This window comes from Megascapheus bottae, chromosome 30 (genome assembly GCF_031878675.1).
Source record: "Megascapheus bottae isolate mThoBot1 chromosome 30, mThoBot2.hap1, whole genome shotgun sequence".
Taxonomy (NCBI): domain Eukaryota; kingdom Metazoa; phylum Chordata; class Mammalia; order Rodentia; family Geomyidae; genus Megascapheus; species Megascapheus bottae.
Window position 1 is genome coordinate 13,911,175 of NC_143538.1, and position 14,783 is coordinate 13,925,957.

Below are 14,783 nucleotides of genomic sequence, written 5' to 3' on the forward strand. Positions count from 1 at the left end.
GGGTGGCATGAGGGGTCACGTCTGTGTCTATATCCGACCTGGCTATGTAGCAGAGGTCTAGCGGCCTCCTCTCGTGTGCCATGTTCCTGTCACCCCCCCCCCCCCCCACGGCCCTGTCCTCCCTAACATTAAGAAATGACAAATGGCGATGTCTTTAAGCATACAGAGCGAAGCTAGGCATGCTGAACACAGTGTCTAAGATCAGGGGGCAGGTGAAGACCACGGGGTACCCACAGACGGAGGGCCTGCTGGGAGACTGCATGCTCAAGTACGGGAAGGAGCTCGGGGAGGACTCGGCCTTCGGTGAGTGCGCCTGGTGGGGTCCCCAGGAGCCCCTGGGCCGGGCGGGGAGCGCGGTGGGGTCACCGGCATTCTTTCCTGTCGGGAGCACTGGGCGGGAGGACCTCTTGTCTCCACTGAGGCAGGTGGCAGGACGCATTCCGGATTTGAGCTCGGGAAACTTCGTCTCCTGGGATCAGCGTGTCTCTCGGTAGGTCGTCACGGAGGGCCCGGCAGATCTGATGTGGGACAGTGGCTGGTGTCCACATCTGCGTCACAAGATCCTACTTACATTTCCTTCTTGACAAGTGAGGTGAAGGGGGCCGGGAGCCTGGCCAGGTGGCAGTGCTGGCCTCACACGCACCCACCCAGGATTCCACTTCCCGGAACCACAGACACAGGAAAAGCTGGAGATGGTGCCGTGGTTCAAGTGGTAGGGCGCTAGCCTTGAGCTGAAGAGCTCAGGGACAGTGCTCAGGCCTGGAGTTCAAGCCCCACGACTGACAAAAAGTGAGGTGAGGCGGAGCTGGTCCGAGACTGGGAGACAATGGTCCCAGGCTGGCCCTGGGCCCATCTCAACCACGTCCGCCCTCCCACCTGTGGGAGGGGCACCGGGCCGGGCATGCAGTGCCCGTCGTCTGCAGGATGACAGTCCAGGCCAGCCCAGCCTCGAAAACAGCGCAAGAAGAGAGGGAGGTGCCACTCAAGTGGAGAGCACCACTAGCAAGCAGAAGTCCCCGAGTCCACTCCCCAGTCACACGCACACCCATGCACACATGCCTGCATGCCTGCACGCACACACGGGAAGCTGCTGTGGGAAAGCCGTGCTGTCCCGTGCTGCCTTCTCCTGTGGCAAGCCTTCTGGAGCACAGCCAGATCATTTCCCAGCACCCTCCAGAGCAGGCCCTCTGCCTGCAGACAGAGAAGGCCCCTGTGGCCTCTGAGAGAGCCCCAGCCCTAGGATTGTGGAGCGTGGGGCGTGGCTCGGGGGCCCCACAGCTGGGGAGACAGCTGGCTTTGCTTCTGCTGTAGTGGTCACAGGTTCCTACTGGCTCCCCTGTGGCGGAACAAAGAGAGACTTTGTATCTCTGGGTACCCCGGCTCCCTGGGCTGTGAATGGAGGGGCTTTACCTCCCCCTCGTGGTGGAGACGGGAAGTGCTTGGCTCTGTTGGTGTGCTGTGTCTCTGGAGGCCAGGCAGGGCAGGGGGACCCCGTGGAGCTCAGGACTTCAGTTCCCTTCTCTTTCAGAGTCAGTGCAAGGTCCCAGAGTGAGGGTATTACTCCAGCTCGCAGCCTGTTATTCTGAAGAGCCATTTTCATTTGTTTCCTCCTCAAGGCAAAGCACTGGTAGAAGTTGGGGAATCCATGAAGCTGATGGCAGAGGTGAAAGACTCCCTTGATATCAGCGTCAAGCAAACGTTTATCGATCCGCTTCAGCTGCTACAGGACAAAGACTTAAGAGAGATTGGGGTACGTGTTCTAGATTAGGCGTGTATCTGTCACTACTTACAATGGTATTTGAACTCAAGTTATTGGCAGGTTTTTGCAGGGATCCAAGGAAAGGATCCCCTCATTGCAGCAGCGCAGGGATAATCAGGCTTTTTGTGGGGCTCGGGGCAGGGGGACAGCACCAGGCTCAGCCCTGTCTGTCCTGGGGTGGGAGGGCGCGATGGGCACCGTGATGGCCCTGTCCCTGGGCTTGTGGTGCTGGCAGCCATGGCGTGAGGATACACTGGGAAGGGCGCTTCCAGGGTTGGGCCCCAGGACACGGGATAATACGCGTCCACGTGGCTGGGTCTGTGAAGGCCCTGGGAGAGAAGTGGCCAAGGGGGCGGAACCCTGAGAAGCTGTCAAAGGAGCAGGGTGGCATGTGCAGTACATGGTGGGTCCGGGGCTCTGCAGGGAGGAGCCTGCCTGCCTGTGTCGGGCGGGGCTGGGGGGACACCGTGGGGTGTGGCCCTGGATCCTCAGTGGGAAGTGTGAGGAATATGCAAGGCGGCTGCTTCTTGGAAGTCACGGTTTCCTAGGCAGCAGAGCCATTTTGCACGTGGGTCTTGTGAGGCTGCTGCTGGTCGTCTTGGGAAGGGTCTGAGCCTAGGTTGTCCGTTGAGGGGACATGAGCCTTGGACTGAGGGGGGCTCTCGTGGGCTCCGTGCCCTGCGTGTCTCAGGAGCCCCTGTGGACAGCTGCTCAGGGATGGTCCTTCTGTGTCCAGGGGAAGGGGCCATGTGTTCTTATGGACTCCTAAATAAGGAGGACAAACAGTGACTGTTGCCTTCAACGTTGAGGCCTCAGAATTGCTTTCCAACACCAGAGCTGAGGCAGTGCATGACTGAGGCTGGAGCCCCAGCAAACGGTGCCGCTGGACTCGAGCGGTCACCCGACAGTCCCTGTCTAGCAGCCTTGCTTGCCCAGAATTGCGAACAGCGTGTGTGGCGCGAATCACGTTGGGCATTTTTTGGTGTGATATCTCTGTGGTGGAGCCGGTTCCATCTGTTTAGGTGTGAATGTGCGTGGGGATGGTTCGTGGATGGCGATTCAGAACCAGAAGTTGAGGCAGTCAGTCAGGGAGGATGAAGCTGGCGGCCAGTGGTGGCTGACGGAGGCGCATGGCCGCCAGGGTGACGCCGGTCTCCTGCCTTCCAGCACCATCTGAAGAAGCTGGAGGGCCGCCGCCTGGATTATGATTATAAGAAGAAGAGAGTAGGTAAGATACCAGAGGAAGAGATCAGACAAGCGGTAGAAAAGTTTGAAGAGTCCAAGGAGTTGGCTGAAAGAAGCATGTTTAATTTTTTAGAAAACGATGTAAGTATTTAAACCAAACCGGAGATGCTACGGTAAATGATTAAGACACTGTCTATGTGATTGTGACCAGCATGCTGAGGCGCTCAGAAGGCCTGCTTTCCCAGAACGTGGTGTAGCAATACACCAGTTCTGAGATGAGCAGGCCATCCTGAGTCCCTAGGCAGGACTGCCTCCTTTCATGGTGGTCTGGGCACAGCTGGACTTTCCCAGAAGCGATCTGACACTAATTGAAGAGCTGGGGTCCCATCTGTTTCCCAGAGAATGGCCATGTGAGCCTGCCCTTCCCTCCTTGCCCCTAGGTAGCTGAAGGATAATCTATTATTCATTTAATTGTGTGTGCATGCGTGCATGCGTGCATGTGTGCATGTGCGTGTGCCCTGGGCTTTGAAATCCAAAATCGCCCCGACCATGTTATCAGGCAGCCAGCTGAGTGTCATCACGGGGGTCTCTAAGTGTTACCGCCGCCACATGTGGTAGCCACTTGAAAGAATGACCGGCCGCTCACAGCCCTGTTGCTCCCGACCCAACTTGCATTCCAGGAAATAGCCATGTAGTCATCTCTCACTGCTTCTGGACTGTTATAAAACGCCTGGCGTATTTCAGAGTGGAGTGAAAGGCAGCACAAGTGGCTGTTCGTGAAGACAGGCACAGAATGCCGGTCCCCGCGTAAGGAAGAGTTCTTCTGCCGTGATCGCATGAGGCCACAGTGCTGGACTGACTCCAAAGAATGTGGAAAAGCCGAAAACTTAGGAAACCCTTAGAGTGGTGTGGGTGCCAGGCTGCCTTTGCCTTCTTCAGGTCACCCAGAGAGGTAGAATGAGCTTGGCCACGAGCCATCCCTGTTCTCACCCTCGTCACATTTTAGCACAAGGGGAGCTCCATGAATAGCTAGGCGTGTGCGTGGGCCCGTTTAAAATCATACACGGACAGGAAAGTTAAAGAACAGGCCTCTGAAGACCAGCGTGCCAGAAACACATGAAAGCAGTGGGTCTTTGAGGGGAGGCAGCCGATGGATGGAAAAGCAGATGCGTTTTACCGCGAAGAGGATGAGAAAAATCACTGCACAGACTTCCAGAGAGGAAGTCTGGAAGCCCTCTCACCTCAAACCTCCCTGGAACCTTCCAGAAACAATCTTTAGTTAATCTTTCCTTCCTGTAGCAAACTCTCGGTCACGTCGGGGAAGCAGGGAGGCTAGTGGGCTCTGCCCAGGTGTGCTCTTCCTCAAATTATGCATTCCACGTCTTCTAGACTTTTCCTACAGTGTAGACATTTTTATATTAATAGCCACTGCTTTCGAGAATGTATTGATTTTGTGGGAGAGCAGTCTGAGCCTTTGTAGTTCGCTGCTTTCTTTTCTAGATCTCTGGAAAAGAGTGTGTGTGTGTTCAATGCTCGGCGCTCCGTGGCTCTGTCTCCCTGCTCGGAGCTGCGTGGCTCCTGGTGCCCCTCACCAATCAGAGCACAGCCTGATTGACTTAGTTTCTTGATTCGGCTTGGCTAGGAAGCACCCATAGAGATATTCCTCAAAACAACTTCACTAAATGTTGGCTGTACTCATCCCTGGAAAGGGTCTCCCATTGTTCAGATCTGCGAGCTTCATGGCACACAGAAATCTGAGACTATCACGGTCTGATTGAAAAAGAAGATGTCGTACTGGCTTAATCTGAGTGTGTTTTCCTGGCGTCTGCAGCTCTGTGCCTTGATGTATGTGATTACCACTCAGGCTTGGGGCTGGAACAAGAGGAAGTGGACCAGAGCAGGGGAGGCCGTGAAGAGGTTGAGCCTGCAGCTGCCTCCCTGCAGAGCTGGGCTTCGTGGCTGGGCTCCCTGCTCTGGCCACCATGGAGTAACTTTACACTTCCGCTGCAGGTCGAGCAGGTTAGCCAGCTGGCTGTGTTCATCGAGGCAGCATTAGACTATCACAGACGGTCCGCGGAGATCCTGCAGGAGCTGCAGAGCGTGCTGCAGCTGCGGTAAGGGCCTTCGCCTCACCTGAAGCCGGGCTCCACAGTCCCAGCCGTCCATACCACTCCTTCCATCTGTCTCTGTCCATGCCATTGCTCCCCTGTGTTCGGTGTGAGTTTCCTGGCCAGGTATGAATGGACTCAGGGAATAAAGGCACAGCTTTGGCCAGCAGTAAGGATGGGAAAGTTGTTTTCATGAAAGCTTCTTTATTTTGGGGATCTATATTTTTGGGCAACCAAATAAAGCAGCTTTGCCCCACTGAGAGGTCAGCCCTATGAGGCTTCATGGCTGGCTCACCGAGGCCTTAACTCCCTTTACAAGCTGGGGTGTGGAGGAGAGTGAGAAAATACATGATTATCTGGCTGTTGAGTCTGTAACCATCTGTTAAAATGAGCCTGAGGCTGAAGATTCTGAGAGACCACAGCCGGGCTGCTTGGTGCTCTAGGGTACTTCTCCCGTAGAACCACGGTGATAGGTAGATCTGCCTCAGTGCTGCAGTCACAGAGGGAGGCTCCGAGGGGCTCTGGAGCAGGAGGGAGGAGAGGCGGTCAGCATTGCTGGACCCCACATGTCCCCAGCACCTGCCCAGCTTCTCGGGGACTCGTAAGGACAGATAGTATCCAGGTGAATTCCGGGGGAGCTGAAATGCACAATTGGAGAGTGGCTTTGGGGAGCTCCCTGCCCCACTCCCCTCCCTGAGCAGCTCAGGAATTGGCATCAAACCCTTGCCTTTGAAGCAGCCCTCGTGTCCCAGGCTGCTGTGCCCACGGGGCAGTGTGGAGCGGGGTTCTGAGCCTTTGTTGCCTTGGTCTGGAGTTGGACGTGGCCTCTGATGTGTGTTACAGAATCTCGATGGCTTCCAGCGTCACCCGGCGGGAATATAAGCCCAGGCCCGTGAAGAGGAGCTCGAGTGAGCTCAACGGGGTTTTCAGCATCAGTGCGTCCAAGACTGCAGGTAAGGCGCGGCGGGCACTCACAGGGCCTCTCAATGCTCGCTGCCAGGGATTGCTAAGTCCTCCTGCCTGGTTCCCGCCTCCAGCTGTCTTAAAAAGCAGGGAGAGTTCCATGCCTTGTAACATGGCCGTCCAAGAGTCCCTTAACCGCAAGATCACACCGTTTATTCTCTGTCATTAGGAGCGTAACACACTCAGAATATGTCACTAGTCTTCCAGAAGGTTGAATTAGCAGGTGGGCACCTGCAGTATGCCAGGCACGTCTTCAGTGATCACCATTCAGTTTTAGTGGCAGATGGCACATACGTATATTCTTGAGTAAAATCATCGACTCGGGGGGAAAATCCTCCATGTGGAAAGTCACCGTCCTAGGCGTAGGCCTTTGCCCTTTGCTCTCTTCATGTCACCCAGACAGGTCTGCCTGCTTTAAACAACTTCGTACTTTTCATGACATTAACTACGTCTGGTATGGTATTTGTTTCAGCGAATGTGCTCCAATTTACTTGTAATCACCAATAAAATAAATAGCAGGAAAAGCCCCCAGATATTATTGTGTACAAATGACTTCATCATGAAGCTCTCTCTGTCTGTCTCTCTGCCTTGGCCTCTGAATCTCCCTCGCTCTCTCCCTCTCCCCTCTCTCTGGTATCAATCTCGGGGCCTCAGGCGTGCTAGGAAAGCCCTCTACCCTGTGAGACACACCTCATCCACTCAAAATGCTGATTGGCATTGATTCAAAGTCCTTACACAATAAAAACACTTGCAAACTGAGCTCAGCAACACATTAAAAAAAAAAAAAGTGCACCAAGATCAAATTAGGTTTACTCCAGGATGGAACTTTTGCTCAAAATATTTAAATTAAAAACCATAATAAAGCACCTAGAGATGAGCAGAAAAAAAAACCAAATGAGGCATTTCTTCTTGCATCATGAGGAAGGCGGGGCGGAGGCATTACCGGAGGCTCGGGACACCAGCGGATTCTGTCTGCAGGGGTGGCCCCTCTGCACAACCCCCAGGCGCAAGGGATGGGAGTAGGACAGTGAGTTCTTGGCTGTGTCCCTTCCTTCTTGGCCAGTGGCTGGGTCTCTGGGTGGAGGAAGTTGTCAGAGGGGAACCACAGATGTGCAGAAGATGGTGTCCAAGGAGGCTGGGGCGTCCAACAGCTGGCTCTCCTGGCGACCAGTGTGGCTGCCCCCTTTCCTGGACTGTCTCCTCTGGTTCCCTGGCTCAGAGGCCCCCTGTCACAAGTCCTGCCCCAGGCCTCCTTGATTTGTGGGTGGAATTTTCGAGTGTTAAAGGGTCCTCTACTGTTTGACTCTCAGGCAGAGTTTCAAAAGAAAATAGCATTTTATGGCCTGCATTAATGGGAAATTACTTTCCATTAGGGTTCTGAATGATTTGCACATAATGTTATAAAGCAAAGGAAAAATGTCAAGCATTTCGCTAACAATTTAGAGCAAAGCTCAGAAGACACTGCCAGAACTGAATTCCAAGAACATTTTCTTCATCATTTTTTCTCTCTGGAGAAAAAGGAGGTGGACAGAGGGATGAAGGCATCGGGCTGAGATGGACAGGCCGTGGATGGCCTGGTGAGGTGGCCGGGATGGCAAGGACGTGAGCCAAACGGGGAGAAGGGGATCACAGCGAGACTGCAGGCCAGCTCCAAGTCGGAGCCCTGGATAGGAGACAGGAACGCCTATCCAAGCCGTGGGGCAAACAGCTTCATCTGTCCAGGCTATTCCTCTGTCCCCAAAGAGGGATCAAGCCAAGGAAAGCCTTGAACTGAGGAGCGTGTGCTGGGCAGTTCCCAGAACTGCTCCAGTTTCTGAAGAAGAAAACAATGTAGGCACCCGTGGGCTCTGCTCAAGGACCTCGTACCTCGTTCTGCATTTTTTTTTTTTTTGCCAGTCCTGGGCTTGAGCTCAGGGCCTGAGCACTGTCCTTGGACTTTCTCAAGGCTAGAGCTCTACCACTTGAGCCTCGGCACCACTTCTAGCTTTTTCTATGTATGTGGTACTAAGGAATCGAACCCCGGTCTTTGTGCCTGCTAGGCAAGCACTCTACCACTAGGCCACACTCGTGGCCTCATTTTTCATTTTTATCAACTCCTCTAGGAAGGATTTCCAAAGACCCTACCTTATGTAGTGTTAGATGGGGTTAGCAAGACTTCCGTTCAAAATGTAGAGCAGGCAGATGCACCTCCATAGGTGTGCTACAGGCCTGAACGAGACAAATGACCTGTGTGAAGACATTCGGACGCTCTCTAGGTATAAAGGAGACTTGTACGGCATTCCTGATACCACTAAGGCTGCTCAGAAATAATTTCCAGAGCCTAACATATACCTCATCTTGGCAACAGAATTTGCAGGGTTACATTAGAAAATAAACGTGTGTCCGAGAGTGAAATGTGGAATTTAAACATGGCTGGGATGGGCTTTGTATCTTTACCCAAATTTCCAAAGAGAAAACTATAAACTTTTAGAGCAGTGAGAATGGAGATTCCCTGTCACAGGTTATGTCATACTTTCTTGTCCCAGGCAGCTCCTGTCCACTTCTGTGGCCTCTCAGAAATGGCTCGAGGTCACTGGCATTGCCACAGAGAAATAAACAAGGAGACAGCCCCGTGTTTTGTCAGAGGTCTCACACCACTGCCGTGTGGCTGGGTTCTGGAGGTCTGTCTGGTTTCAGGGCCACGTGAGGCCAGGTCCCCCAGGAGTCCCCGCCACTGAGGTGCTGGTCTTCCCCTCTGCAGGGGTGTGGTGCCTCTTGGAGTGAAAAGGATGCTCCGTGCATCGCCTTTTCCTCCCAGGCTCGGTTTTGTTTGCCTGGCCCTGTGCACAGTGCTGTTGTAGGGCGGGTTGGCCGTGGAGCTGAGAGGCACTGGTACTTGCCACAGACTAAGTGACCGCTGGCCAGTGGCTGTCTACGCTACAGAACCAGTTGTCTGATTTCCCAGCCTACAGCAGACTGGAGCCAGCAGATTAAGAGGGCCCAGGGCTGCTCCCAGAGGCCCCCTGGCAGTGGCAGGAGGCAAACAAGACTATAAATCTCAAAGGGCACAGCTGGCTGGGCAGTTACTAAAGGACGAAAACTCCTCAGGCTCCTCCTGGAGCCGCCACAGCTCGTTCCTGACAGAGGCGTGTGATTCCCTCTCTCTCCAGTCCCTTCTTCCTGTAACCTGCCTTTCCCTGGGGATGCTCTGACCAAGTGCTGCCAGGTCACACGGTCCCCAAAGTCAAGGCCATCAGAGGGGGAGGTGTGTGTTGGAGGGAGAGCAGGGAGCTTTGGTGACGTGAAAGTAATTCTAGTTCAACCAGATAGCTGAGACTTGTAGAGAAAGACAGTGGCCCTGTCCCATGCTACCTTTGTCTCAGGAATGGAGCCCTGGAGCATGGCTTCTAGGTCTTGGCTGGGGAGAAGGAAGGCAGAAGGCCTTCTGAAGAAACGCCAGCCTGCCTGATTCAGTGTCGGTCCTGCTGACCCGCTGTCATTGGAGCACACCCAGTTCCACTCCCCGGAAAGCAGGAGCCTGGCATGAGGTCCTGGGGCGGGGTTCCCCTGTGCTGGGGGGGGCCCTGCTCTCCACAGTGTAGGTGAGGGGCCTTGCCCACTCCCCCACCCCCCGCTCTTCACCCTGTAGGGAAGAGTAAAAAGTTAGACTACGGAGCCCTGTTAGAAATGGGGCCGTATGATTGCCAGGAGGAGAACCAAAATTACTTTAGGGAGGTGTGGTTTCTGTAATTGTTGTCTGTAGACTATATAGTCTAGATATCCTAAAACCCTGTGATGGGGTCTTCCTGTCCTCCCTTCTCCCTCCCTCCCTCCCAATTCCTCCCCCTCTTTTCCCTCCCTCCCTTCCCTCTCTCTTCTTTCTCCCTTCTCCCTAATAGTATGGAATGGAGCATGAATACTAAATATTTAATAGGGACACTCCTTTTCTGTTAAAATAATCTTTGTTTCAGCACTTGCACAGTGTTTTTTCCACCTCAGCTCTCATGTTACATTAAAGCCAGGTCTCAGGAGCGAGAGAAAATAATCACAAGCTCCATGGTGGTGGTGGTGGAGGTGGGGCAGCTCTCTGCTGGACAGCCCACCCTGGCCTCAGGCCTGCATGCCTGCTTCCTGTGTCTTCAACTTCAGCACGCAGCTTTGGTCAGCCAGGCCACCAGGGGCCAGTAGGGAGGCACAGGGCAGCTCCGGGACCCATGGTTGGAGTGGGGAGAATGCGCTGGGAGGTGCAGCGGGAGGCCTGCTGGGGCCAGTAGCTCCTGAGGAGCACGTCCAGGAGCAGAGCTGGCCTGGGGCCTGGCCGCTTGTGGCTGCCGAGCCCCGCAGGGCCTGCGGGGACCTGCAGAGGCGGCAGTGGCGCTGTGCTTCCTGGAGGCGCCGTGCTTCCTGGACCTGGGTTCTGTCTGTGGTGACCCGCGTTCTCTCCCATCCCAGGGAGATTCAGCTGCTGCCCTCAGGTGCACAGACCTCATTTCTCTGTAGCTGGCTCCTAGCCTCAATGTAGACCAACAGCGGGAACAACTTAATCGTTTTTTCCATTTCCACTGTTGGCCAAAAAAGAAAAAAAATGATCTTTTTTCCATTTCTTCTAATGGAAAACAATGTCATCTTGTTATTTCAAGGTAAGTTGGCCTCTTCCAATAGAAGGCACAGACCATTTATTAGTCAGTCCAGGGCTTCAAGGCAGTGGTTCAGAGCTGGATGTCCAGGGGAGGGGGTGGCTTCTTGGGCCAGCTCTGATGGGGTGTCGCTTGCCCGCCAGCTGCTTCCTGGGCGCCTGGGAGGGGGAGGTAGTGTGGGGCGGGGAGGGATGCTGCCTCCTCTGGAGACTTGGCACTGTGTTCTCTCCCTGGGCTGGGGTCTGCCCAACGCCTGGCCCCAGCCTGCCTGTCCACAGGTGGCCCTTGCTGGCTCTTTGAGGTTTGTCATGGGGAGCCCAAGGTGGCTCCCTCTGGCCTCCAGCTTCCTTATGGCACCCTACATTTCTTCTAGCCCTGGGCAGCCTGAGAGCCCACCTTCCTCAGCCCCAGCAGGGAGTGGTCAAGGCCACCGGGCCCAGTGAGCCCCCTCCCTCTCAGAGAGAGGCCTCTTCTAGGAGGGGCAGGAATCACTCTCCTCTCCATCTTGAAATAAAGCCACTGTGCGCAGAGGTCTTCAGGCGAACCTGGTGTCTGGGTCTCCCGCTCCCCATCTCTCTCAAATCTTGCAAAATCCTACCTGGCTCTGGCATGGAAGCTAGAACAAATATGATTTTGGAAGTCTAGCTAAACTTGGTCGCCTTTGTTCCTCTCCTGCCTGGGCCTCCAGGCCAGTGAGGGAGGCCCCTCAGGGTGGAGCCTGCAGACGAAAGAAACCACCCTCAGTGGAAACCACCACAGGGCTGTCAGAACATTGTCCCGGGGATGCCGCACTGCGGAAGAGCTCCCCAGGCGCCCACACTCGTGCTCTGTGGGCACCAGCCTGTGTGCCCATGGAAGGGCAGGGATTTGCCTCGCGCCTCTAGGGAGACGGAGAAGCCTTGGGTTGATTTGCAGATGGTATGTGGGTCGCTTTTCAGCTGTTAGAGGATCAGAGTAGGCAGTAGTCACCCGGGATGAGTGAGGTGAGGATTGTGTTCCTGTTGGTTTATTCAGTGTGTGTGTGTGTGTGTGTGTGTGTGTGTGTGTGTACACACAGTGCACACACGAGCAACATGTTGGTGGCTGTCTTGTCCGCCATTTGGGATGTGTTTGGTTTTGTCATGTGGCTTGTCACTCTGGGAGGCACAATACTGCCAGTGGGACAAGGCATCCTGGCACCCTAGCTGGGTCCTAGGTCACATGGCGGGGGGCAGTGACCTGGCCTGGTCCCAGCATTTATGCCAGTCAGGATACATGCTGTTATGCAAATGAAGGATTGGTCTGCACCAATCACAGGCTGACTGTTGGGCTGGAGCCTGGGCAAGTTTCTTGCTGCATCAGAATCAGGTTGTTGTCAAGAAAATGGGAAGAACTGGAGGTCAGCGTGTCCAGTGAGGTAAGCCATGCTAGGAAAAGCCAACTATCACATTCTCATTCATGTTCCAAATCTAGGCCTAAAATCATCATCATAAAAAGGAACATGAGCATAAAAAGGAAACTATGAAAATGTCCACGAGAGTAAAAGTTGCAATGTGAAGAAAATTAAGTAAAATTACTGGAATAAAGTGTAGTTTGATGTGAATATGTGAGTACAGAGAACAGATTTCCTCCACTGCTGGTTTTGGGCCCAGTCTGTGCCAGAACGGTGTGCAAACATCACTCCTTTTGTTGCCAGCACAGACAGCAGAAATTGGCGACAAGCTGAAATTATTATTTCTATCCCAAATGTGTTGGGGAAATTATGTTTGTAGTGTGAAAGGGCTCTGAAAATATTTAAGTAGTGATAGGGTAATAAAATTGACAGTAAATGTCAAGTATCTTTAAGAAATAAACCATGTTCTATGGTCATTAAATCCTATTGGAACATCCTCAGGAAAAGGTTTGCATGCTTGCATGTAGGAATGTATAGATGTGTAAGTGCTATGTTTCTAAAAATTGTTTATGAAACAAGGAAGGTAAGGAAAAGAAAAGGAAGGCAGGAGGGAAGAGATGACAAGACATGGCGAGAGGGGTGTAGGAAGGAAAGAAGGAAAAGAAGGGCCTGCAGCCATTCTATTGGTGTGGTTGACAGTTGTCAGAGAAGTCATCTGGGGTTGCGTGCACAGTGGGGAGGGCCTGTAACAGACCCACGGCCTGACACACACACAGACTCATCGCAGGCATTCAGCATCCGAGAACTTCACGTTGGTTCTGTGATCTTGGTTGCAGCCCACGTCTCAGGTTTACCTGTCGAGTTTTCTCTCTTACTCTTACCATGTCTCCCCCTTTGGTCTGTGGCTCTTCTGATCACCTGGGCCTGGCTCCTCTCCCAGGCCCAGCTCTCAGAAGCCTAGGACCTGCTGGCTTCTCTGCTCCTTCTCTGTTGATGGCCAGTGTGGCACCCCTCTCCCATGTGCTTGGCTGTCCTCCAGGCCCCGTAGTCTCCCTGCGGGCAGGGCTTGGACCTCCACATTGCCATTCTTCCATTCCTGGCTTCGAGCTCCAGTGCAGGTCAAGGGGCTGTTCCACGGACCGTGTCCTCTGCGTTTCAGGACTGAGGAGCCGGCCCCAGGGGAGGAAGCAAGGGCCTGCTAGTCTCTGGAAATGTTTCCAAGGACCCGCTTTCCAGTGGGCAGTGTGTTCTGTTAACCTGCATTTTTTGTCTCCATGCCCTGCGGACAGGTTCTAGCATACCCATGGACCAGCCCTGCTGCCGTGGTCTCTATGACTTTGAGCCAGAAAACCAAGGAGAATTAGGATTTAAAGAAGGGGACGTCATCACGTTAACCAATCAGATAGATGAAAACTGGTACGAAGGGATGCTCTGCGGCAAGTCAGGCTTCTTCCCCATCAACTACGTGGAGGTGATCGTGCCTTTACCTCAGTAAACCTGTGCTTTGGTTACTCTCCCTAACTGAAATGACTTCCCACCCGTGTTCTTAGCGTGGTGTTGCCTGCCAGCCGTGCTCTGCTCACCTGACCACTTTTGTATGCGTGTTCTCTTTATAATGTATTTTGTACCAACCTCATTTGTATAAATGGTTTCCTTTGTCCTAGCTACATGAAAATGGTTTCCTTCTTTGCTTATCTGGTTCTAAAAAGTGTCTGGTTAAATGTACATGCTTCCTGTGGCTAACACGTCAGCCCACTGCAGACAGGTCTGCAAACTCCTGTCATTGCTCAGACTCCAAGGAATGCAACGCCTGCAAGCAAGAAGTGCTAACTATGGTTTCTTAACTTTGCCACTGGCATCTGGTCTTTTCTCTTCCGTGTTTGAACTCACCTGTACATAGTCCAATAAATGACATGCTGTGTTGGCAAAAGTTCTTGGCTATTTTTCATATTAGGTTGATTCTGTTGTTGTTTTGCTGGTCCTGGGGCTTGAACTCAGGGACAGGGTGCTGTCCCTGAGATTCTTTTGCTCAAGGCTAGTGCTCTGCCACTTGAGCCACACAGCCATGTCTGGCTTTTTTTTGGAGTAGTTAATTGGAGATAAAAGTTTCATGACTTTTCTGCCTAGGCTGCCTTTGAACCTGACCTCATCTCAGTCTCCTGAGTAGCTGGAGTGGCAGGTCTCTAGTCCGGGTTGGTTTTAAGCATGGACTTGCCTCCATAAACAACCCCTGTGCCCTCAATGGACAGAGGTATTAGCCGGCCTGAGGGCCTCGGCTTTCCCCATCCGGACTGCTCCTCCCTGCTGAGGGCTCTATGGGTGGACATGTGTGTGTGAAAAGCCCTCCAATCTGCTTGCAAGTTTCTTGGATAAAATGGACCAGTGCAAGCTTTGTGGTAGATGTCTGTCCCAGGTCCTGCGGGCTCACAGAGTGGTCACCTGGAGATCCCATCCCGCGGGGTGGTCACCCGGGAGGCCTGTCCACAGAGTGGTCACCCGGGAGGTCTGTCCACAGAGTGGTCACCCGGAGATCCCATCCCGCGGGGTGGTCACCCGGAGGCCCATCCTGTGGAGTGGTCACCCGGAGATCCCGTCCCGCGGGTGGTCACCAGGAGATCCCGTCCTGTGAAGTGGTCACCCGGGAGGTCTGTCTACAGAGTGGTCACCCGGAGATCCCGTCCCGCGAAGTGGTCACCTGGGAGGTCTGTCCACAGAGTGGTCACCCGGAGATCCCGTCCCGCGAAGTGGTCACCTGGGAGGTCTGTCCACAGAGTGGTCAC

The 14,783-nt window shown here is 53.7% G+C and overlaps 1 protein-coding gene across 7 annotated transcripts in view; it reads left to right on the top strand.

Annotated features, from left to right (window-relative positions):
- The window catches only part of Sh3gl3 (SH3 domain containing GRB2 like 3, endophilin A3), a 41,936-nt gene extending 28,039 nt beyond the window's left edge, over positions 1-13,897 (top strand). For 4 of the 7 annotated variants that reach the window (XM_090321674.1, XM_090321667.1, XM_090321668.1 and 1 more), the window contains 6 exons: positions 160-303; positions 1,617-1,750; positions 2,927-3,085; positions 4,955-5,058; positions 5,896-6,005; positions 13,293-13,897. In XM_090321674.1, the coding sequence (XP_090177800.1) occupies positions 160-303; positions 1,617-1,750; positions 2,927-3,085; positions 4,955-5,058; positions 5,896-6,005; positions 13,293-13,498 (857 nt within the window). In that variant the 3' untranslated portion in view covers positions 13,499-13,897. The remainder of the gene's footprint in view (positions 1-159; positions 304-1,616; positions 1,751-2,926; positions 3,086-4,954; positions 5,059-5,895; positions 6,006-13,292) is intronic. The other 3 variants (XM_090321673.1, XM_090321670.1, XM_090321669.1) reach the window with 3 other exon arrangements.
- Positions 13,898-14,783: the final 886 nt, after the last annotated feature.